This window comes from Thalia democratica, chromosome 6 (assembly GCF_965202585.1).
Source record: "Thalia democratica chromosome 6, ktThaDemo2.hap1.1, whole genome shotgun sequence".
Taxonomy (NCBI): domain Eukaryota; kingdom Metazoa; phylum Chordata; class Thaliacea; order Salpida; family Salpidae; genus Thalia; species Thalia democratica.
Window position 1 is genome coordinate 50,359,759 of NC_139170.1, and position 24,074 is coordinate 50,383,832.

Sequence of the window (24,074 nt, forward strand, 5' to 3'; positions counted from 1 at the left end):
CTATTTAATAAATATAAATTACACGAAATTAACTTTTAAAGTTGTTTATTTTTCTTACTTTCTAGCGTTTAACAGCTAAAACGCGTCAATTTATCTTGAAGCTAGAAAATAAAGTGCATTGAACTTTTAAGCACATGAAACTATGTGGACATCGACAATTTAAAATTAAAAAAATCAATAGAAATGTGAGGTTGAAAATAACTAGATAAAATTATTTAAGTTATAAAATGCTATTTGCACTGATATGATTAATAAATGCACTGAAGTTGAAGTGAAAGCTAAAAAAATATGTACTCACAGTACCAGAAAAATATTAAAAATATATCGACATATGAAAAAAATGCAACATAAAAAAATAAATACTTTACATTAAAATTTTTTGCAACATCTTAAAACCTACATATAAAAAATTAAAAAAGACTTCAAATCGAGTCTTTCTTCCTCAACTTCGGTGCTTCCCCTTTCGAATTGTTTCTAACCAGGGGTTTCCCCTCGGACTCGAAGGGCCGCGGGAAGCTGTTGGGGGAGTTCCTGCACCCCAGCGCCTTCTTGCTCACCCGGAACAAATTCGTCTCGATCTGGGGGATTTTTTTCTGGTGCAGCTTGGAGACCGCCTTGGGGTGGCGCATTCTGGGCTGCGCCGTGTGAGCCCGGAAGTTCAGGGGATTTTTGAAGGGAACTTTCGGGGTTTTGACCTTTTTGGCTTCGGGCTGAAGGAGGGGCTTGATGAGCAGGCTCGACTCGATCCCTTTTTCGGGGGATTTTTGTTGGGGGAAGTTTTTGTGGGGACGGTCGTGGTCGCTGGGGAGGTAGAAGGAGTCGTCGCTGACCGGCGTGTCGTCGTCGGGGGTCAGCTCGCCGTCGGTGTCGCTGTTGTCTTGGCAACCGTCGGAAATTTCCCCGCCGTCGTTGTCATCCCAGTATCTAAGCGGGGCCCTGAATACGTCATTGATAATAAGGTTTCGTACAAATATACATTGAAAGACGTCTTAAATTTAAAAAATTTGAACAACTTTAATTTCAAACTTTTACAAGTTTTGCTTTAACTTGACTACGACTTGCGTTTAAAACATACAGTTTGTACAAACAACACTTCACCGACATTTTGTGCTGGTGGAAATCCTCCTTCTTGAACCCGCCGCCGTCCAAGTACAAGATCCCCTCCGCGAACCCGGCCCCCATCCTCGCCATCATGCTCGCCCCGATGTGCTCCCCTCGAAACTGCCCCTGGTCGAAACCGCAGTAGGAGGACTCCATGGTGTAGGCGAGGGTGATGCCCAGCTGCGAGTAGGCCACCACCCGGGCGCACCCCTGCTTCGACTGGTCCATGGTGAACTGGCACTCGTCCAAGCTGAACATCGGGTTGGTGCTGTGCAGGATTCGCGGCAGCTTCTGTGACGTCACAAGTAAAAAACTTTGTGTTTGAAAAAAAAAATATATTTTAGAGTATAACTGTATTTATTATTTATATAGTTACTGTATATAATGTGTTATATAGAGTTATTTGTTCTATGAAGCCTTTGCGGCAGTTTCTGGAAAAATTTGAATGTGCAAAAGTTTATTGTTAAACTAATTATTTCAACTATTAGGTATTACGTGATTTTTTTTCCTGTGCAGGATTTTTTTCTTTGACGTGATAATGGGTTTTTCGTTGCTGAGATTTTATAATTTAATTATATACAAAACTTAAGATGGAAAAAAAACGTGAAAATTCTGTAAAAAATATCAACATTTTTTCTTTCAATTGACATTATAATAATTAATTTAAGAGATTCGATAGTTTAATCATTTTGTTTTTTATAGTTATAAGAATCTAAAACATTATTAAAAAAAACAAGCAAAACCAACAGACCTTGACGTCCACGTCATCGTCTTGTCGTCCCCACGCGTTGTCGCCATGGCAACCGTACAGGAAGACGTTCATCTTCCTCGAGTGGCCGTGGTAGTCGCAGTACAGCTTGGGGGTTTTCCCTAGATTGACCCTCATGTGTTGCATCAAACCCTTGGTGTGGTAGACGGTGGGGTGGAGGTGGGGGGTGGGGTCCCGCCACATCCGGTTCAGGTCCCTCCCCGACAACGAGCACCTGTGGCTGTTGCCATGGTGATTAGTTTTAAAAATGTTTTTTTGTTTTTGTTAGAAAATTTATCGGTTTATTACTTTGTGGTAACGAATCAAAGTTTAAGACAGTTTTATAAAAACTGTAGTTTGAAAAAAAAAGTATGCATTTTGAAAGTTATGTATTTTAGTTAGTTTTAAATATTTAACTAACACTTTTAAAAAACTTATTTTCAGCTATATTGATTTTGTCTAAACTTTGTTTCATGATACAATTTTATAATATTTAGCACACTATAAACTAAAAGAGAAAAAAAAAGTAGTTTTTACTTAAATAAACACTTGATTAAAAGTGTTTACACTTTCAACTGGTACAGAACGACTTTATTTTTAATCTAAGAGTTTTTTACTTGATAATTTTTTCCTATAGATCTTTAACAATAACAGTTTGTCCACTAGTAAGTTTTTTATTCAAGAAATCTAGACACTTTAAACTTACAACTCAATAAGTCTGGGAATTACAAAATAAGCTTTATATGTACTTTTTGCATATAGCGTATTGTAGGATTGTGTATTGGGTTGGGGTGTATCAAAATCCCGAAACCAAGGTCTGAAACTTGGAAAAGTCATAGTCATGAATCAACGAAACCCTGATTAAAAGGGTTCCTGAATTTTGGGGTTAAACACCATAGTTTGGGAATATAGACCAATGTTACAAAAAACGAGATAAATGTTTGTGAATGAGCATTAATGTTATCACAGCTATACTACTATTAGGTGATAAGATGACTTTTGCAGAACTTAAACTATTAAAACTCACACTTACTTATTGATAACGAATCATATCTTTTCTTATGACAGTAAACTTTTTAATTCTTACACACTAAATTGCATTATTTCAAACAAAATACTTTATAATCTTAACTTTTTAAATTCCCATTCACTTTAATCAGTCCTAGTTTTAGTAAGCTCACTGAAACTCACTGTCCGTTGATCACACCGTCCGGGTTCAGCATGGGCACTATCTTGAATATGTACTTGTCCCTCAACTCATCCGCGATTCTCGCCATCTCGCCGCGAAGGTGCTTTTGTGAATGGAGGAGCAGCTGGAGCGTGCCGAGCATGGTCCACGACGCGTTCGTCTCGCCTGGGTGAACACGCGCCGACAAGAATACGTACTGACGCGATCCTGTGAAAGTTAGAGTTAGTTGTTTGGTACTTGGGTAACAGTTGCGCTTTTTAAGTATTTGTTGCTATAATTTTTGAAAGGCTGCATACAATTTGTTGCTTGGGAGAAAAATCTGGTTTAGTTTCTATTCTTGGTAGTTAATTAAAGTCTAAATAAGGAAACGTAAATAAAAAAAAAACATTTTTCAGTTTGTTGTAATAACAAAAAATTTACACACACACAACTTTGTGCGTACACAAAAAAAAAGATATGTAAGCTTTATTATACAACAACAAAAAAATTGCACAAAATGGATCAACTTTTTTTGGGAGCTATCTGAAAATTTTTTTTTCACAAATTTTAATAAATTGACTTGCCAAAACAGCTGATTATAGCATCTAATAAACTACTTCTACTCCAAGTATACTCTTCAACTTATTTAAAAAAACGAACTGATGTCCCGCTTAACTTTTTCCACGTCATCGTGCCGGGGAATGTTGGTGATTGTGAGCACTGGCACGTCATTACCCGACAGCGTTTTGCACAGCGTCTGCCGCCTCACGTATACGCGGCTCCTGTCCGCTTGCGACACAAGCGTTTCTATGTCCATCTGGTGATTTGTAATGAAAAGAAATTAGTTGATACATGGATATATGCTATCAGTGTTTCTATGTCCATTTAAAATTATTCTTTTTAGTTAATTTTAAAGGACTTAAATAAAAGACTGTAAGTAGATTTAACTTATTACGTTAAAAAAAAAAATTTAGTTTGTTAGAATTGTAAAAAAACAATATGGCAAAATAGCTGTTATTAAGGTTTCTCTGTTTTAACTTATTTATTTTAGAAAAATTATACTTACAGCTATACTTAATTAACTCTTGATAACATATTAGTTTAAAATATAAAAAAAAATGTATTTCAAAATACTTAATTCAAATATGTATCCATGCGTTTATAAGTTTGTAGCAAATTTTAATTACTTAAAAACTAAAAATGATACCATTAATATTGGTAACTAATTCAATTAAATATTAATTTTAAAAAATCGAAAACATTAAATTTTTATACCTATAAAGTACAAGTTAAAATATTTTATATCTAATTAACATAATAGTTAATTTAAAACCTTAAAACACTAATTTTACTCGATAAAATTGTTTTCATTTGAAGTTTATATTTAAAAAAATTTCAGACTCTTACAATTGAATAAAATAATGTATAAACATAAATATTGAAAAAAAAAATATCAATTTTGACATTTTTCTACTAATTTAATTTAAAATTAAATAAATAAAGCTTTTTAAATTATGATAACAATCAATTGCCTTAAATTAAATCGTGGAAATTTCATTATGTATGGTGTAAAAAACTTTCTTAAATGTTGAATAATAAACCAACTTGTTTTATAAACTTTTAAACCTTTAGTACATTCAAAAGAAACGTTTGAGTTTTAAAAAGGGGTAAATAATTCATAAAAAGATGCTATCATCACAAAGAAAAATTTTTTCTTACACTTAAGCTTAAGATTGAAGGTATATTTATTTAGCGTAGTTTAATCCTTTAAAGTTTAGAAGTTAAGTGTACTTATTTTTAACTTTTATTTTTTAAACATATTTAAACTCAGCATTCAAACTAAAATACAAGAGACCTATTACTTACATTGAGCTACAAAATCATTAAGTACAAGTAAACTTTAATGTAATCTATCTAAATGTTGGCTCAAAAGATAAATTGTAGCTTGAACAACTTATTTAATTCAAAGTTAGTTAGTTCAAATAATCAGGACATAGATAATATGCTTTTTGATTGAAAGAGATTAACAAAAGTATGCTTAATGTTTTTTTTTACCCTATAACACTTTTTAATTCAACTTAACAATTTGTAAACCAATAAAAACATTTAACTGCAAACTATCAAAAATGATTGAGCTTAGAAAGCAATTAACAAATTGGAAAAAAAATCTAAGTATTACAAGTAATGTATTGGTGTTTGAAACAAGCATTCTACCAAATAAATAAAAAATAAAATAAGTGTACACACCTGTAAAAAAACGTACCAATCGACTAATCAACCCAACAATAAATTTTAAGTAGGTGTATTGGTAGAGGTACGGGGAACCGCTCAGTCCCATACCGCGCACAATTCCCATCCGATCAAATCCGAGAACCGCTTACCGATCAGGGTAAGGGTTGTGGGTAGCAGTGATGTTAAAAAAACGAAAAAACCAAATAACGAAAATTAAAGAAAAAAGGGGAACGGCTCTGTTTCAATCAAAGATCAATTTCCTCAGGGTTGCAACTCGATTTTTTTTAAATTTTTTCCAGGTTTTCCAAATTTCTTCCAGGTTTTATAAAAGTACACATTTTCTGGTCTATTTATAGTTTAGAGTTAAGTTAAAGGTAAGAAACTGTGTTAAATACTATAAAAACATTGAAAAGATACTGTAAAGCTACTTTAAATGTATTTTTTAATAAAAAAAATTTTTAATGATGAAATTTTTTTTTTATTTATATGATAAATATTTTGAGTCTAATCGAAATTTTACTACTAAACATGTGAAATTTGTTAAAATTCCAGGATTTTTCTTAAATTTCTCAAATTCCAGGTTTTTAAAGGATTTTCCAGGTAAAGTGGCAACCTTGTTTCCAGCAGTGATATAAAAAAAAAAAAAAATTGTTTAAAAAAAATGGATGGGAATTGTAGGTATACCGTGGTACGCCAGGTAGCAAAAATATACATTTAATACAAATAGTTGTTAAAAAAATATAAAATAAAAAAATATATGAAATCAACCAAACTAACAATTAATTTCGAGTAGGTGTACGGGTAGTGGTAGGCCAGGTAGCAGCAGTCTCCCTCGTGGGGAAACACCTGGGTGAAGGTGCACGTCATGTGGGTGTTCCCCCCGCCCCCGCTCTGGTTGCGGTACACGTTTCTGTAGTAACACACGTCGTCACCCGAGCGGAACCAGTAGGGTCTTCCCCTCCTCGCTTCCACGTGCGAGAACATCACCGGCTGCATTCCTGCGATGGGGGCAATGTTGCTTCAGTTTTTTTGCTTATTTATTTTAGTTGTTTATTTTTAAATAAAATTATAATATGTTTTTTTTTTCAATTTGATACGTCCGGTTGCTTTCCTGTTATTATATTTCCTGATAGGAGGAGTGTTTAGATTTTTTTTATTTTCAGGATAAATATCTGTGTTGTTTAGTCACTGTTATATGCTACATTTTGTTTTTTGTTTACTGTTTATAAAATTGCAATATGTTTTTTTAAAGTCCGATAAATACAGTAAATTTTTGTTTACCATAGTTTCATTCTGGGTTATTTTGACTTTGAATGACTAAATTGAAATATATTTTTTCCCTATAATTATTGCATTATAAATACGTTGTCAGAGTTTTTGCTAAAAATTAAAAGTTTTTGTTTTAGAAAAAAAAAACTATGCATATATTTTTAAAACTAGCTATCGAGGTACAAAAGTTTGCAAGACTTATAGATTACTTTTATACAGATTGATACGATTTTAATTTTTTAAAAATTCCATACTACCCAAACAGCTTTAACTCAAGTTTTCATTATCTGTACCAAAACAACCACACACCTTCACTGAAAGTGACATTTTGATAAGAAAAACAATACCATACCAGCCAAACAGCTTTAATATAATTTTTTGTTTTCTGTACCAAAACAACGACAAATCATTTAAAATCACCTTCATTGAAAGTGCTTCCTTTTTTTTCGCAGTTGACCATGTTGAACACGTACGGTTGGCCGGATTGCATGTTGGTCACCTGGAAGTAGAACCACTGGAAATGGTGGTTGGTGTTGCAGTCCGCGTTCATCATCAAATCGTACTCGTAATTTCCTTTCTGCGAATATAAATTAGTTATTTCAGTAATCGTAATTTCCTTTCTGTAAAAAATTAAATTTTATTAGTTATTTTAGTACTTGTATTTTCCTTTATGTGAAAAATTAATTAGTTATTTCAATACCCTTAATTCATTTTCGGTTTAGAAAACTAATTAGTTATTTTTGTACTTGTATTTTCCTTTTTTGTTAAGAAGATTTTTTTTAGCCATGTAACGAGAAAAATTATTTATTTAATTCGGTGAATTTGTTTGATCATGTTCGTACTAGCGTTCAAATAAAATCATAAAAGCCGTGCACAAGAGAATTTCAAATGATTTTGAATTTATCTAAGCTTGCATGACAACAGTTAGCGGAAAAATATTAAATCAACTTTTCTCAAAGATTGTGAGAAATTTACATATTAACTTCTTTTAGCAAATGTAGTGATCTTTAAGACCCAAAAATATGGATACTTCTAAACATTTTTTTCTAACTTAAACTCCGGCTGGATCATGTAGAACAGTGTGCAAAATTAATCACTGAAAACGCTAAAAACAAGCTAACAACTCCAACCAACCCTGACGGCGCACCTGAGGTTGCCGCTCTCAAAGTCCGAGTCGAACTCGAGCTGGGGAGCCGGCATCTGCGCGCTCGAGTCTTCCTCCAAAGAAGACGAGTCTCCGTCCGCGAAATTCGAGTCGCCGGTGGGCGCTCGCGAGTCGGGAACGACGATGGACTGTTTCGATTGGTTGGCCGACGCTCGTTCCGCGCTTTCATTGGACGGTCGGCTGTCGAAGACGATCTGGTGGCACTTTGTCTTCGCCTTCAGCGTCTGCTGGAGATCCTTCACTATCTTCGTCTTTATCAGCCTGTTGGTATTTTGATTAGTAGGTTTGAATATCAAATAACAATGCACTTTTGGCTAAATGTACTGGAAAAAAAAAACTGAATATAGTTAACAAATTTAAGTCTAGAATATTATAAAAAAAAAAAACTGTTTTTAAGAAAATAAAATGCTCTTAGTTAGAGAGTGATGAAACTCAAGAACTACTTACAACCGTTTTCAGCAAGTACGTTTAAAACACAAGTTCGTAGCATTTTAATTGTAAATATGTGTCATTTGCACATGAGAGTTATTATGATGCTTCTCAAACTAATTGTAAATTAACAACTCTATGCTAACAACTAAATTTTTTTAATGATAGTTGTAAATTACATATTCACTTATTGGGTTTAATTTTTTTCTAAATTCTACCTGTTAATGTGTCTTGTGTTTAGCAGTGGCTCGCCCTGTATCAAGTTGGGCTGCAAAAGTTGCTGGTCGGCGAGGGACAACCTGTTGGTGTCGCTCTTCACGGACACGGTGTTGTTGGCCGCGATGTCGCATATCTTCTGCTTGTAGGAACGCTGCATCAGCGCCAGTTGCACCGGTGACACTTCAAACGAGGCTGTTTCGATGTGAGGAGTGTTTTAAATACTTTTAATTAACATGAAATACTTCCAAACTTGCTATGTTAAAGGATGTTTAATATAATTTAAAAATTTTACAATAGATGGCTAAGAAATATTGTTATTATGTTACACTTCCAAACAGGCTATTTTGATATATGGAATATTGTTTTAATAACATTTTCATAGCTAATTAATGAGAATAAGTAAGAAGAATACTTTGATAATTAGTTAACAAGGTTTTGAAACAGAAAAAAAAAATGTTCTGAGAAACTTGTAAGGTAGCTTGCCTGTTTTGACAAAATTTGTAACAAAATTACTGTACAAACATTTTGCCCTTATGTGCAAGCTTGATGCCATAAAAGTATTAAAGAAAAAAAATATTAGTGAGAACGTATTACAAAACTATTTAGAATATAATAAGCCGTTTGTATGCCACAATATCGTGACACTTTAGGATAAAAGGTAATATTAGTGATTATTTTTTTTTGTTAAACTTTGATGTACAATTACTTTATCATAAGAATTTTTTATTTCTATGTCATTAAAAATGTTTTTTATATTTTAAATAAATTTTAGATGTTAATAAATTCCTATAAGCCTTATAAAAAATATAAATATATATCAGTGTTTTTATTTCTATTCAATCCTAAATATTACAACTATGTTACTTACACTCTTAAATCAAATAATTAGCTTTCCACACTGCATATTATAGTTCTAGTTTCGTACAGTAAATTTACATTTCTAAGGGGTATTTGCACACTTAAGCCATTTTAGAATACTTCAATTTTTATCATTTTACAAAGCTATGATTTTAGTAAGAAAAGCAAAAGAAATACAACTCACGTCCGTATGTGAACGATGTAGTGATCTTCGACGAAAGCGATTTGTACAGTTTTGCATCATCTTTAGTTGAACCTGAATAATTTTTCATGCTAAAATCAACTAAAGCACGTAAGTTCTGCCAAATACATATTTAATTTACAGAATTTGCAGTATGTTTAAAAAATATATCTACCATAACTATTTGTTAATCTCTTATTTCTTTAGCATTACTGTAGGAGTTAAACATTGTATTGCTTTTCAAAACCAGCAAAAAATTAAATCTATCAGCTAAACCAGTGCTTCTGAACCTTTTTCTTGTGGCGGAACCCTTTTCCTTAGTTCAACTTTTCCGCGGAACCCCTAATTTTAATTTTACATAAAATGTTTAATTAAATAAATGTTCTTTTTTAAATTTCGAAAGGCTTCGCGGAACTCCTGAGAGGCGTCGCGGAACCCTAGGGTTCCGCGGAACCCCATTTCAGAAGCACTGAGCTAAACAACAGTTAATGAAACAGCAAACCAATTCTAAAACAACGAACTCAATAAACTAGTTTATATTTATTAGTTATAAACAATATCTTATAATTTAGCTTTATTAAAAAAATGTTATTTTCAAAACTGAATAAATCATACTTGTCCTGAGAGCAGAATTTCTTTTACCGGGAGACGCAGTCTTGCAATTTCTGTGTTCAAATTTCACACTCTCATTCAAAACATCCTTGTCTGGAAGGCTTCTCGATTTCTTCTTCTACGTAATCAGGTTTATAATTTTGTTGCTTTTACCGTTTATAGTATCGTAAACGATAAAAAAAATCAAAAAAAAATGCACAATTTCACTAAATCTCTTATAAACTAATAGTAACAGCATCATTTTTGCTTTCTTTTTTATTTTTATTATCTCAAGCATGGTTAATACAGCCGAAAAGTTCAATAAGCAACACCATTCAAGCAACCTGATTACAGAGACTTAATTTTAAACCGCTAAAACTCACCTTCTTTTTCGCTTTGCACTTTTTATCCTTCCTGTCCCCATTCTCACACGACTCTTCGTCTTCGTTGCACCCCGGCGCGGTTCCCTGCTTTTCTATTGGTTTGGCGGAATGCAGGACCCGCTGATTCGTCGAAATCACGTTCTGGTTCAATGAACACGATCGTCAGTGTTTAGTTTGGTTAAAACAAACCGAAAACATAAAAAGCTTTTTTGAAACCTATACATCTTAAAGAGTGATTTAATAAGAATATATATGAGTATTTTTTATATTAATTTTAAACTTTTAGTCAGTACTAATTGTATTGTTAGTAAAAAAGTTACAAAACTTTGTTCATTAACTTTTAAAGTTTTTTTTTCTAGTTTTAGTTAGTTACAGATGTCAAACTTTAAATTTCATTCTATTTTAATTCTTTTAGGAAAGTATGCATAAACTTAGATATAATGTTTCTTTGTTTAGATAAATACCAAAGGTTATAAAATTTGTTATAAAAAAAGAGAACTACTCTTTTTTAGTTAAATTAATATTATCTTGGACACATGTTTTTTTTATTTATTATTAAAATTATTTTTTATTTCAGTTTATGGAGATGAAGATTTATAAAATTTTAAACTTGTTTAAATATAATTCAATAAAACATTACGTTCTTATCTTTACTATTTCCAGGAATCCGAACTTTGGTTTTTTTCTAAAACAACTCAAACTACATTATAAATTAGATAGAAGAAGAATACAGGGCAGCTTTATGCCCAAAAAACTTTCACAGTAAAATTATCAACAATATACTTCGAAACAACGTACATGGTAGGCCGCATGACCGAGGGCTTTTTCAACGTCAAACTCGATAATGTTGCTCAAGTTGTTCAAGTAGTTGTACTTTCCGTAATTTGCTATAAACTCCTCATTACTTCCTCCATCATTGATTTTTTTCAGGTTCAACTCTGATTTTTCAGGTTTAACAAGCACTCCTTCGAGCTGTTGAAATTTGTAGATTTAAATGTTTGTTGAAAATGTTAGGTATGCATCGCAGGGTCGGCAATTAAAACAAACGTGTAAATTTAAAAAATATGTCTGGATCTGTAATAAGCATACAAAAACTAAAAGGAAGGATTAGCAAGACAAAATGCAAAAACAAAAATTACATAAAACATTAAAAAAAACTTGGGGGTTACTTAAACGAATACAAAACATATAAACATAAATAAAAATCTTACAGTTTTTATAAAAAGTAACAAATTATATAAACAAACAAAGTAAAAAATGCACAACAAAACTCACGGGGTCATCGGTGAGTTCTTGGAAGAACTCCTCGTACATCCTCAGGTCCTCCCCGCACCTGGCAACGTAGTCCCTCCCCCCCTTCCCCTGCCCCTCCAGCTCCTCCTCCGTGGACGACGTTGTGACGTCACAGTCGGACAACGTGGGCTTCGAGTCGTCGCTAGCTGAAAAACACGACAAGTTGTAGCATTTCCTCCAAAACGCCAAAAACCCTCCTCGTTTTTCTGTTGACTTCTCGCCAGCGACTCTAGCGGCTACAAAACGGAAGCTTTCTCTACTTTTCTTTGGCAGTCCGAGGATTTATTTTGCAGGTTAAAAAAACAAAATGGAAAATTCTAGCTGCTTGTTTTAAGTGGTTTTCGTAGTAAACACTCATTTTTCATTAGGGTTACTACTCTTGGAAGCAAAAAAAAACCTTTAAGTATAAAAAACTACGCTAATATTTAGGAAAACACCAAAACTAGTCTGAGTTATCCTAAGTGTGTGGCAACCCTATTCTAAATTTGAAATATTCGATATTTTTCTACCTTTGTTCTGAAACCTGAGAAAATTTAACCATATCTGATTTTAATAAACTTAACTTTATGCCACTTAAGGTGGCAAAATTTTTCTAAATTCAGGTAATAAGTAAAAATATTTAATCAGCTTTTTCTAAAATCTACTGTGCTATGCTAAACTCTAACCCTAAAAGTTGTTATTTAGCTGCTTTATATCGCTAATTTTAAAGAGTAATTTTGATAAAAGTTATTTTAAGTTTTTAAATTTTTTTAGTTGTTTTTGTTTTAATAACTTGTATATTTTTAACAAACGTTTTTGTTAAAGCTTCGAAATTTAACAACGAAAATTTCATACGTCATAATAAAAACAAACCGGAATTGGAGCTAATATCATCTTCACAATTTATATCAAATTGAAAACTGCAAACGTGGCAATGAACAGGTAACTGCTGTTTCGGCTGACACCGTGTTATTATGTTGCTGCAGATACTAAACAATGACATTGTTGATGAGTCGCTATCTGTGTAATTTTTACGTTTGTTTTATTTTACTTATATTAATAAACATCTTGTTATTATGTGCTACAGATACTAAACAATGACATTGTTGATGAATCGCTATCTGTATAATGTTGTACGTTTGTTTTATTTTACTTATGTTAATAAACATATTGTTATTATGTTGCTACAGATACTAAACAACGACATTGTTGACGAGTCGCTATCTGTAAAAATATATTTATTGTTTTATTTTATTTATATTAATAAACATCTTGTTATTATGTTGCTACAGATACTAAACAATGACATTGTTGATGAGTCGCTATTTGTAAAAATATATTTATTGTTTTATTTTATTTATATTAATAAACATCTTGTTATTATGTTGCTACAGATACTAAACACTGACATTGTCGACGAGTCGCTATCTATATAAAGAAGTTGGTTAGTTGGTTTTTAATGATACTTAAACAGTCTGAAAACTTTTCAAGTATTACCTACAGTTAAATTTATTTAATAGTTTTTCAAGTCTCTTACTTTTTTATTAAATTGTTAATGCATAAATGTTAAAGTAAATATAACAAATTACTTAAATGTTAAAAGTTACTTGCATTAATACAGCATGTGAATATTAACCAATGAAGTTCAGTTAACAATGTTTTAATTAATGCGGGTTTTATATAACAAACAATGTTTGTTTTAAACTTATAAAATATACAAAAACTGCTGTATTTTAGAATATTATTAGTTTAAATAGGCATTTACCAGAAAAGCACTTATCCAATGGTACTTACTCTTAACGCGTATAAATTTAATGTTCTCATACAAAACTGCGGCAATATATTTTGCACAATTTTCTGTATATTTTGTTAACATAAGTGAAAAACTTAGATTATTTAAACAAGTTCTAAACTAATAATATAAGAACTATTGTAATTATACGTTTAAATTAAACATATTACATGTAGTATGGAAAGAACAAAAATGAAAAAAGTTACTGCATCAAAAAAAATTTTTTATTTGTAGATGTAATGAATCATAAAGAAAAATTAAACAAGTGTTAAAACAGTAAATATGAAATAAGATTTACAATGAATCATAGTAAAGTCTATTATAAAAATGTTGAATACTTGAAGTTTATTCTGTCTATTTTGGCTCAAAACATACAAACGTTTAAATAACTATTAAAAACAAACCCTACAGTTTAGAAAATTAACTTACCTGAAACTTAAATTTTTACTCTAAAATTATACTGCTACACAGCATCATTGTTTTGTTGTATATAGGGCTTTTAGTTTTATAAACACGTTGAAACAATTATTAAATAGTTTATTAAACAGTTTATATAATATATTTATAAAATTAGACAGTTTTACAACTAATTTTAAGTGAATTTGCATTCTCATGATATTTATGTAGCATGGTAACGTTTAAGATAAACTTGTTTAAAACAGAGAACTCACATTAAATATTAAAAAAACATTAAATATTAATTATAAAAACAAACTTTTGCTGTAATCCCTGCAAGTTTTGCTCAAACACTGGAGGCCGTTGGCTTCGGAAAACGCTACTCTACCACTTTCTTTAAATTAATTATTAAAATTACAAACAATAAACTTTCTAGTAGGCTAGCTATAATTTAGTTGAACTTATTTTGCATCTTTTGCAGATGAAAACTGTATTTTGAATTGATTGAAGCTTTAAAAAAACGTAAATAAGATATAAGTTACTTTTCAATAAAAAATATCGAAAAAAAATTGAAATATATTAGATACTTGTAACACTTTTGAAATATTTTAAGTAACTAAGATAATTTTAAAATCAACTACTAAGAAATAAAATAATAAAAGTATTGAAGCTATACAAAAAGTTTAGTAATAAAACTAAAACAATGAAAAAATATTTAAACAACTGAAGTTGTCACAAAAATGCAATATTTTATACAAAACAAAAAAAAAAGAAACACAATTACTTTCCAATAAACAAAATATGAGTACTTTGCATTTGTACAGCAAGTATTATGAATGAATAAGTGTTAACGATAGTAGACAAACATGAGTCATAGTTAAAAAAAATATTCATTGTAAACTTGAATACGTATGAAAAATTCTAATAATAAACTTGAAAATAAAAGTAAATTCAAAACTATTTTTAGTGGTATTAAAAACAAGTTTAATTAGTTTGTTATTGTAAACAACAAACAACACATGATGTTATTATTTTACAATATAACATTTTTTCACCTTTGATGGAAATTTTCATTAGGTTAAAAAACAAATTTAATAGTTCTACTAAAAAAAAACTTCAAAAAAAAAACGTTTGTAATTTAACACTGAACAAATTACTTGTTGAAACAAATTAATCATAGCAATTTACAATAAAAAATTGGTTTTGATTTCAAGGCGTAATGAACCAATTACATTAGTTTGCTGTTTGAAATTAATTTGTTTTCACAAAAAAAATTAATTTAAACATGAAAGTAAATACAAAGTGTAACTTTCACAACAGTTGGTTTGTAAATGAATTGAGTGTCAGCATTTAAATTGTTTTTATAGAATAAATTATCTGATGACTATAGCAGAGAATTGTTAAAAAAAAGGTAAACTTCACTAAGCCATTCAAAAATTTATTCTTCATAAGACTTTTTAAGTGATTTATAAACAAAAATATCTTGTTTTATTTGAAAAAAATAACTAATAAACAAACAAAAATATCTTAGAGCAACATATAAAATTATTGGTTTGAACATTGGTGTATTATTTATTATATCAATACAATTTAAACAAAAAAACTGAGTTTGTTTTTTGTTTATTTTATGACTAACATATTTGATATTTATGATATGTTTCTACTATATAAAAATAATTAATTAAACAAAACCAACTGAGATTGACGGAGTTCTTTATGATGTTGAGTATTGACTTTCTGGTGTTGATGTTTCTGTTTTCCTTGCTGAAATCGTGTTTATGGTAATCGGTGTGCATTACTAGCATCTTGGCAACTATACCGATGCCCACTGCTTTCGAGGCATTCGCTTCTAATGTATAAAAAATAAGTTTTTGTAGACTTTTTTTTTACAAAAATGATTCTAGTGACAAAATTAGTTGTAATGTTTTATAAAATTTTATACATATGTAAGAAATTTTTTAGTTCATAAAATATTTGATATAGTAAAATAGCCGATTTTAAAATTTTTATTCAAGTTTAAACTTTTTTTGCTTGTGTATTAATATCAAAACTTTGATTTTTTAAATATTCAGTAAAAATAAAATGTTAGAGTATATTTATGCTTAGTTTTGATTGAAGCTAAACTGATTTTTAAACAAAAATATTTTCTGCTAAAGTTTTTATGACAATAAAACAAAAATAAAGATTAAAAATAAATTTAAATAAAAAATAAATGTTTTGTAACACTTGTATGTACATAATTGATAAAGAAAAACTTTAATTATTTTTTTTCGGATTTCAGTCTGTTTTTGTAGAAGCTTGAATCAATTGTTTTTTTTCTTTCAAATCAGTAGTAAATGTTTTAATAAATTCCAAAATCAATGTTTTAGTGTGAAAAAAACATCATCAAGTTGTTTAAAAAATGCTTACTAACTCTTACAAACAATAAAGTTATATTTTTAATATAATCTAACAAACTTGAAAAAACAGAGAATTGATCTATGATCAGAGATTGTTGCAAAAAATGTTTCGAAAAACCTTACCACCTTAGTTATTAAACTTTAGTTAATATATGAACAATTAGGCTAAGCATAAAAGTTTCAAAACAGAGTAAATTAAAAATAATAGCTGCACATATTTATTATGCTAACAATAAGTAAACACCTAAAAACAAATGGGTTCAAACTGTAAAACTTTATCCTTATCAAATGTTTGCTTAAACTTAGTTTGCAGATTGCAACTTTAAACAAATATGTTCACAGGAGTTTAAATTTTACCGCCTTTTTTCAAACCCGCTTAAATCGATACTTGAGAAGATGCTTGACACTTTGAACACTAAACAAGTGCTTGAAGATATTTTTAGAAAAACCTAAATTGACTTTTAGTGAAGCCTTTTTATATTAAAACTATTTTAACATTGTTATGAGTACTTATAAGAAAAATGAAGACCACCCTTTTTAAAGCCGTTTTGAAATTATGCGTTTTTTAACATAATAAAAAATGTTTAAATGCAAAAGCAGCTGAAAAACAAAAGGTTTTGAATACAATACTTGTAAGATGTAAACAAAAGTGGAAACATGAATTAAAAGCAAATATAAAACAAAGGTAAACAAACTTGAATTTTTTATGAGAATGTTCAGGCTTGATAACGCGTTTCTGTAAACAATAAAATAAAATTAGAAAATTATCTTTTTAGTTTGTCTAACATATCAAAACTACAAAAAAAAATTAAAAAATCAAATTAAAAAAAAATATTATTTAATAAAAACTTCTATAAAAGTGACTAAACTTATTCATTTACGTTCTTAGGGAACATCAATAAAACCTAAACTTAAAACTATTTACTTTTGCATTGCTTAAATTTTGTACTCAGTATTTTAACTGTATAACTAAAAACCAAGTTTGAAATTTTTGAATAACAGAAAAAACAACAACTAAACTAAATAAATGCTATTTGTTTTTTTAGTTAAATTTCGAGACAAATTTGTCAAATGTTTAATATGTTTACTTGAGTGAGGACTGTTGTTTTCTCGACAGACTGGTGATTACTTTGTAGAAAATGTTCACCCCTCCGTGCCTGCCCACCACTTTTGCGTTCGTTGACGCTGTGACGTCATAATATATTTCGTAATAGTTTTCAGTAAAAATAAATAAGATTCATTATAAGTACAAAGTTTGATTTGTATTAATAAATTATATAGATAAGTGCTTCAGGGCGTAGAAGTTTTTGTCTGTGTTATTATTAAAAACTTGTACGTTGATGCTGTAACGTGACGTCATAATACAACGTTCGATTTATATCAAACAATCTACACCAGTGTCTTAAAGTGCGTACAACAACTTACACATTTATTGAATGGTAAACTAAATTATTTTTTCTTGATCTCAAAATAAACAATGTATTGAGTAATAAAACCTATAAATCATTGTTTTACGACCTTACTTGGTTGAAACATGCGTCATAAAAGTGCGTAAAACTTTTGACCCAAGTACAAAGTTGTTTGTTTTATAATTAATTTGATAACTGTGTCTTAAAAGGTGTACAAAGTACATACTTTTCTTTGTGCGCTGAAAACATTGTTTTTTATTAAAGCAAACAATAGTTCGTTGTTTTTGTTGTACGAGTGAAAAAAAATTGAAAACTGTTTCTTTAAGGGTCGCCACTGGTTTTTTATAAATTTCATCCAGACTTTTAAAACTTCAAGTGTTCTTGTATTTTTATAGTAGAAAGTCACTTTTAAAACATTTACAATTTAAAAACTTTTGTGGGAAGTATATAGCTTATAGGTAACATTTTGGCTTATTAAACTAAGTAACACAAACGTGCAAAATAAATTGGTGAGTTATAAAGAAAAACTACACTATATTTTATTAAAATTACCTCTGTTAAAACTTATAGTTAGTATTTTTTTCTGTTGAGAAATACTATTAAAAAGTATATCACAGTAGTGTACATCAAAAAACTAATAGTAATAGAATTTTAAGTTACTAAAAATGTTAAAGCTCAGCATTCTAGTTTCTTTAGCAGCTTATAACCCATTTCAAAGAGGCAAGAACAAACTACAAGGAATAAAGTAAATCCACTAAACTTACAAGGCAAAAATGTTATCAAGTTTTGAGTACAATAAGTATTAAGTAATACGTGACGTTAATACAAACCACAATGCATTGTTAATCTTGATAATTCAAGTTTTATGATAATAGAAAAATTTTATTGAATTTAACATTTTATTAGTATAACTTATAAAAGTTAAAACAGCTTAAAAACACGTTTGTACTGAAATATATTAATTTTATTTTAAAAAATTATAAACAAACTAAATAGTATTGTGTAAATAAAAATTTACAAAATACGTTTGAAAGAAAAACATATAACATATATTTCTGTTCAAAATAAGTCTAATCAGTAAAAATTTAACTGTAGATATCAAAAAAATTACAGCACAATCAATTTTGAATTGTTTTTGTTGTATCTATGACTATAGGTAATATAATAAGTACTTTAAATTACAACAATTTGTAGTATAAAAAGCTCAAACACAAAAACTAAATTTTTAGCTTGAGTTTTTTATTTTATTAACAAAAAAATACAATTCAAGAATGGTTAAAACAGTAAAAATATTACTTTGAGCTGTTTACAAACAGAATTATTAAAAGGTTTAGCGATGTATAATACATTGCTGAACAAGTTGAGAGTGTAAAACTGTAATATGCCATACATAATTATATTATAATCGTTAGTCAGTACTTATCTAAAGTTTTTGTATTCTGTTTGAAAATTAATATTGATCTTTATAAATTAATAAGAATAACACAGCATTTAAACTATAACTAATCTAAATAGTAGCAAATAAAGTTAATGAAAATACTTGAACCTGGACCTATAGTAAAAATTATTTCCAAAAGTCTTGTTTTTTACACTAAAAATTAAGCTACCAGTGGTTTTTTCCACTTTTTCAATTTAAGAGCTACTTTTGAGATATAAGTTTTCTAATTTAGAAACTCAATAAGTTCTTTATGGTAGTTGCAAACTTAAAAGGCAAATATAATTTCATTATAAAATTTTGTCTGCTCCTACACTTTTTGAGCAATCGTTTTTAAACTTTTTTAGTCTAGTCTTTATTAAATTATGAACAACTTATTAGAAAAGTTTTTTTTTAATTTATTACTTAAATTTTTTTATTAAATACACAAAAAAATCAACTATGTTTTTATATTTTAGTCATGAACTAGATAAGTTTAAAAAAAAAAACTTTTTCTACAACTTGTTTGTAATATTGAAAGCAACACTTAAGGCCATAAGGGGGTTGAACATGGTTTTACAAGTTGATCTTATTTTATAGAGTTTTTTCTAAGCTTCAATATGCTTTTTATTGCTTAAAAAGATTCCAATTATTTTTTGATATATGACCAATCAAAGTAGGGGCGCATAATAGGTTTGCTATGGGAAGGGAAAACTAAAACAGTGAAAAAAGACTATTTTATTTAAAATCTACTTCGTCCTGCATTTTTCAAGCAATCTTATTCAAACTTTCACAGTCTAATCTTTATGCAATAACAAAAAAAAATTACTATGGACTTAAAAAAAAAATTTGTAAATCATTTTTTCTTTTTTAATACTTTTATTTTTTATTTTTGTAACATTTTGTTTTAAATCATTAAAATTCACAAGTTATGTTTTTTTCATCTAATATAAGGAACATTTCCTGAAAATTTGAAGAAGATTGCTTGAAAAATGAAGGAGGAAATAAATTTTTAGTGATGTTTAAACTTTCTAGAAAATTGACCCCAAAAAATTTGCGGTCCATACATTTGTATTGGAAACTTTTTACAAAAAATAAAAAATCTCAAAAGTTTAATGATATTTTTGAATTCTATAAAAACTGACTTGTAGTTAGTACTTAAAGCTTTCATATAAAAGCCAATGTTAAATTTTGTAAAAATAAGTGTTTTACACCCCCTCCCCCGACGACCTTAACAAAATTTGAGGTAAGTTGTCGTAGAACTTAGAAAGAGATATCTCATTAAGCTATTTTGTTTAAATCAAAGAAAATTGATTTAAAAAAAAATCTTTTTTACTCTGCTTGTATTATTATCTTTTTACAAAACTTTTTATATATGATTTAATACTTTAAGCTTACCAATAAAAGTCAATTTAAATATTGTAAAAAATATATACACCCCATATTACCTTATTACAAGGTTCGGCAGCCTTTTATAAGTTACTACTCAATTTTCCTAAAAAAACTTGCTCGCGGACCGCATTGATTAAAAAAGTCTTTTGTGGACCACATTAATTTTCAAATATTTGCTTTCTAGGGTAAATGAACCTTTGGATGTTGGGTCACCAGCTCCCAGTGGTTTCATAGTAATCAACATAAAAATACTACATTAAACCAAAATTGTGATAAAACAAACGACGTAGGGCACTAACAATGAGAAGTTATTAAATAAAGGCCTAAGTTTAAGCATATACCATGAAAACCTTTCTTTTTATTGTTTTTAAAAAGGTATACTTTGAGATGAGCTGTACTTTGTGGTCCGCAGATTTTGGCTTTGAGGGTCACATTTGGCCAGCACTTAACAGTTTGCCTTATTAAAACATCTGAACTCAAATAGCAACCAAAAATTACAAGTTTAAAAAGTACAGCAACAACCAACATACAACATTACAAAATCAACCTCATAAACAAACAAACATATATAAAAGCAAACTAACAAGTACTGAGGCATATTCTGATGACATTCAGAGACGAACTGAGGAGCCTGTAGTGGTTGGAGCTGCTGTAAGAAGACCTTATAGTGGACAGTAAGGGAGCAAGTCCCCCTGACAACCTGGCCCGAAGTCCAAACTTCCTGTCTGTGAATATGCAACATAAACTTTATTTAAATGAATACTTAAAAAAAAACTACAAAATATAAGGTTTATTTAAAATTCTTAAGGCCGTAGGGTGTCTAATTTATGGGCAAACATTGGCTCTTTTTTGAAAACTAGAGTACATACTACAATATAAATTTTCAAGGACATAATTTTTAAAGTATAAGATATATCAGTTTTGTTAAAAAATCTAATATTCTAATACAACCAAACGGGATAAAATATCATTATGATTGATTTTCTCCAAATTTTGAAAACGCATAGAATCTATCTTTACCTTTGAAGAAAGATACTTACACATTTATTAATACTTTTTCCAGTATTACAAAAAACTTGTAGAGAGCTGATTTTTCTTATTTTTTATGACTAAAGTTTTATAATGATCAATTTAAAAAATAAATACACAACTAAATAATAGTATAATTTTTATTTTAAATATAAAAAAACACCTTTCTGTCCCAGTTTTCCCAACAGCATCATGATGCCCAGCAAAGTTTTGTACGAAAAGTCAAGTCCCTTGCCTGATACTACTGCAAACAGCGACCTTGTCACGTCGTTTCTCACCAGTTTCTTTGTGATTATGACCCCATCGTTTGCCAGCTCACCCAAGACTGCCACCAGAGTTTGAACTATGCACTGGTCGGAAGAAACCTGATTGTTTGAGACATTTTATTATTGTTTAAGTTATCTTCTAAAAAATATTTCATTAATTATATTATTGGTTTTTTTATTCTTTTCGTTTACATATTATTTTTTTAATCAAAGACCTGTTAAACATTTTTAAGAACTTGAAATGTCGCAATTTAAATTGCTTGAGTTAGAATTGTCATGTAGCTGGTCTAAGATGGGCTGGACACAATACCGCCATACAAAGTTAATTAGTTATGTTCAAGTAAAGATCAAGTGTTTTTGGTATACTAGATTTTAATTTAAAAAATTTTATCTTTGAAAAACTAAAAGGGTGCTTAATTATTTTAAAAAACTATTTGTGTTTGTATATTAAGTTTTTGAAGTTTTTGTGTCTAAAAATATATCTACTTCATATATAAATTTTCTTTTTTCTTACATTCATCTTTATCAGAAAGAAAACATTGACTCTATACCAGATTAAAAAAAATAAGCATAACTTTTGTATAAAACGAATTAAAGCAATATTAAAAGAAAAAAAAAATAAGCTGTGTAAAATAAAAACATCAAAAAGTATACATTTACTTTTTTATTATATAAATTTAAAATACTTTGTAAAACTAAAGAAACTTAATTTAAACCAAAAATTAGATTATAATTTAAATATTTCTAAAATAAAAATTTTTAGTTAGTAATGACTTTAATGTATTATGATCTAAGCAATACACTTAGAAAATGTTATTAATATGTACAAATAAAGCTACAAATATAAACAAACAAACTTCTAAAGCAGACAAAATAATTTCAAGTGAAGCTTTGTTTGCAATATCTCTAATGTTGTCATCTGAAATAAAATAAAAAAGTTTTGCTTTCAGTTACAATACGAAATCTTGAAAAATTATAACAACAGTAACAACTAATCAAGTATATAAAAAATTTATAAATATTGGCAAATGTAAATTATAATATCATATTCTTTAAAAGTTTTGGTCCTATAAAACAACACCTATAAAATACACAATTGAAAAAATAATAATAAACTAAATAAATAATCAAACCATCAGATCTGCAGCAGGCAAGCAGTTTTTGACTGAAAAGTTTTGTCTGCTCCTTGTCTGAACATTTTTCCAACCCGGACAGACATGTTTTCAATGTTGAGCTGAAACAAAACAAAAAACTTAACAATGTTCAATAACTTGAAAAAACTTTTTTTTTTTGATGCTTTCTGTTTAAATAAGACAACTTATTTGAAGATACTTTTTTTATTGTTTCACTCTTAATTCTGACTTATAAATAAAAAAATACAGTTATAAGTAGCAATTTGCAAGTAAAACATCAAAACTAAAACATATAGATAATTCAGATAAGTTGTTGTTATATCATAAGGCAACTGCTTTTTTGCAAACTTTGCAATAGATGTTTTTTGAAACTAGATTGAGAAAAATATTCAAAACTTGTTCTTTGAAACTTACAATGGATGATCTTCTGTGATAACTGTTTTACTTTTACTTTTTTTTCTAGACATATTCAGTAAGTTCAAGTCATGCTTTGTGTATAAGTTTTATTTAGTTACATTCTAAAGAAATTATTGTACACAATTAAAAAAGTTTTTTTCAGTTCCTAGAAATATAAATAAAGTCATAAATTATACAAACAGTTTCTAATATTTAATATTTTTATCAATTTAATTTACACCTCTAAAATAAAACTACTTTTAACTAAGTAGAGGACTCACTATAAAGAACAATTATTTAAGGGATTTCATGACTTAACATATACATATGTACATTATTTATATTATGTAGATTAGTAATATATATAAATTTAAAAACACTTTAGGCTCATAATGTAGTAAACTTTATCTAGTTTTAACTTCTTTATATTTTTGTCAGTCTTCTTTTTAAAAGTTAGAACATTATTAAAGTTCAGTTCTTACTATTCCTTTTTTTTATGCCACATCATAACAACTGCAATGATTAATTTACTAACTTCGAAGATTTTTTGCTTTTTTTTTTTTGGAAATATACAAATGTTTTCAAATTTCAAGTAAATTGCTAATAACTTAATTTTCAATAAAATTTCTTAAAAAAGAATTTTTTGAATAAAATTTTTAGTCTTTATGTGAAGTCATAAATACTGTTTAGATCATTTTAAATATAATTTTGAAGTGTGTTTAGGTCAGGGATGTCACTTTTTGATAAAAAAATCCAGACTGAATGACTAAAAATTATCCTTAGTTTTGAAAAAAAATTTTGAAGACATAATCACAAACTTAAAAAGTTTCCT

At 28.8% G+C, this 24,074-nt stretch overlaps 1 protein-coding gene across 1 annotated transcript; it reads right to left on the minus strand.

Moving 5' to 3' along the window:
- Window positions 1-136: 136 nt before the first annotated feature.
- LOC145839215 (cytosolic carboxypeptidase 1-like) lies at window positions 137-23,363 on the minus strand. The gene is made up of 24 exons (XM_082946820.1): window positions 23,261-23,363; window positions 22,847-22,947; window positions 22,571-22,632; window positions 21,611-21,812; window positions 21,003-21,143; window positions 17,292-17,388; window positions 16,899-16,939; window positions 15,501-15,653; window positions 14,124-14,198; window positions 12,490-12,636; window positions 11,620-11,783; window positions 11,143-11,316; window positions 10,345-10,485; window positions 9,986-10,100; window positions 9,374-9,445; window positions 8,331-8,523; window positions 7,649-7,944; window positions 6,939-7,091; window positions 6,027-6,247; window positions 3,678-3,834; window positions 3,041-3,245; window positions 1,853-2,090; window positions 1,103-1,392; window positions 137-936 (listed from the first exon to the last, which is right to left on the minus strand). Exons 1-24 carry the CDS (start codon window positions 23,311-23,313, stop codon window positions 423-425), a joined length of 4,005 nt encoding a protein of 1,334 aa, XP_082802946.1. The 5' UTR covers window positions 23,314-23,363; the 3' UTR covers window positions 137-422.
- Window positions 23,364-24,074: the final 711 nt, after the last annotated feature.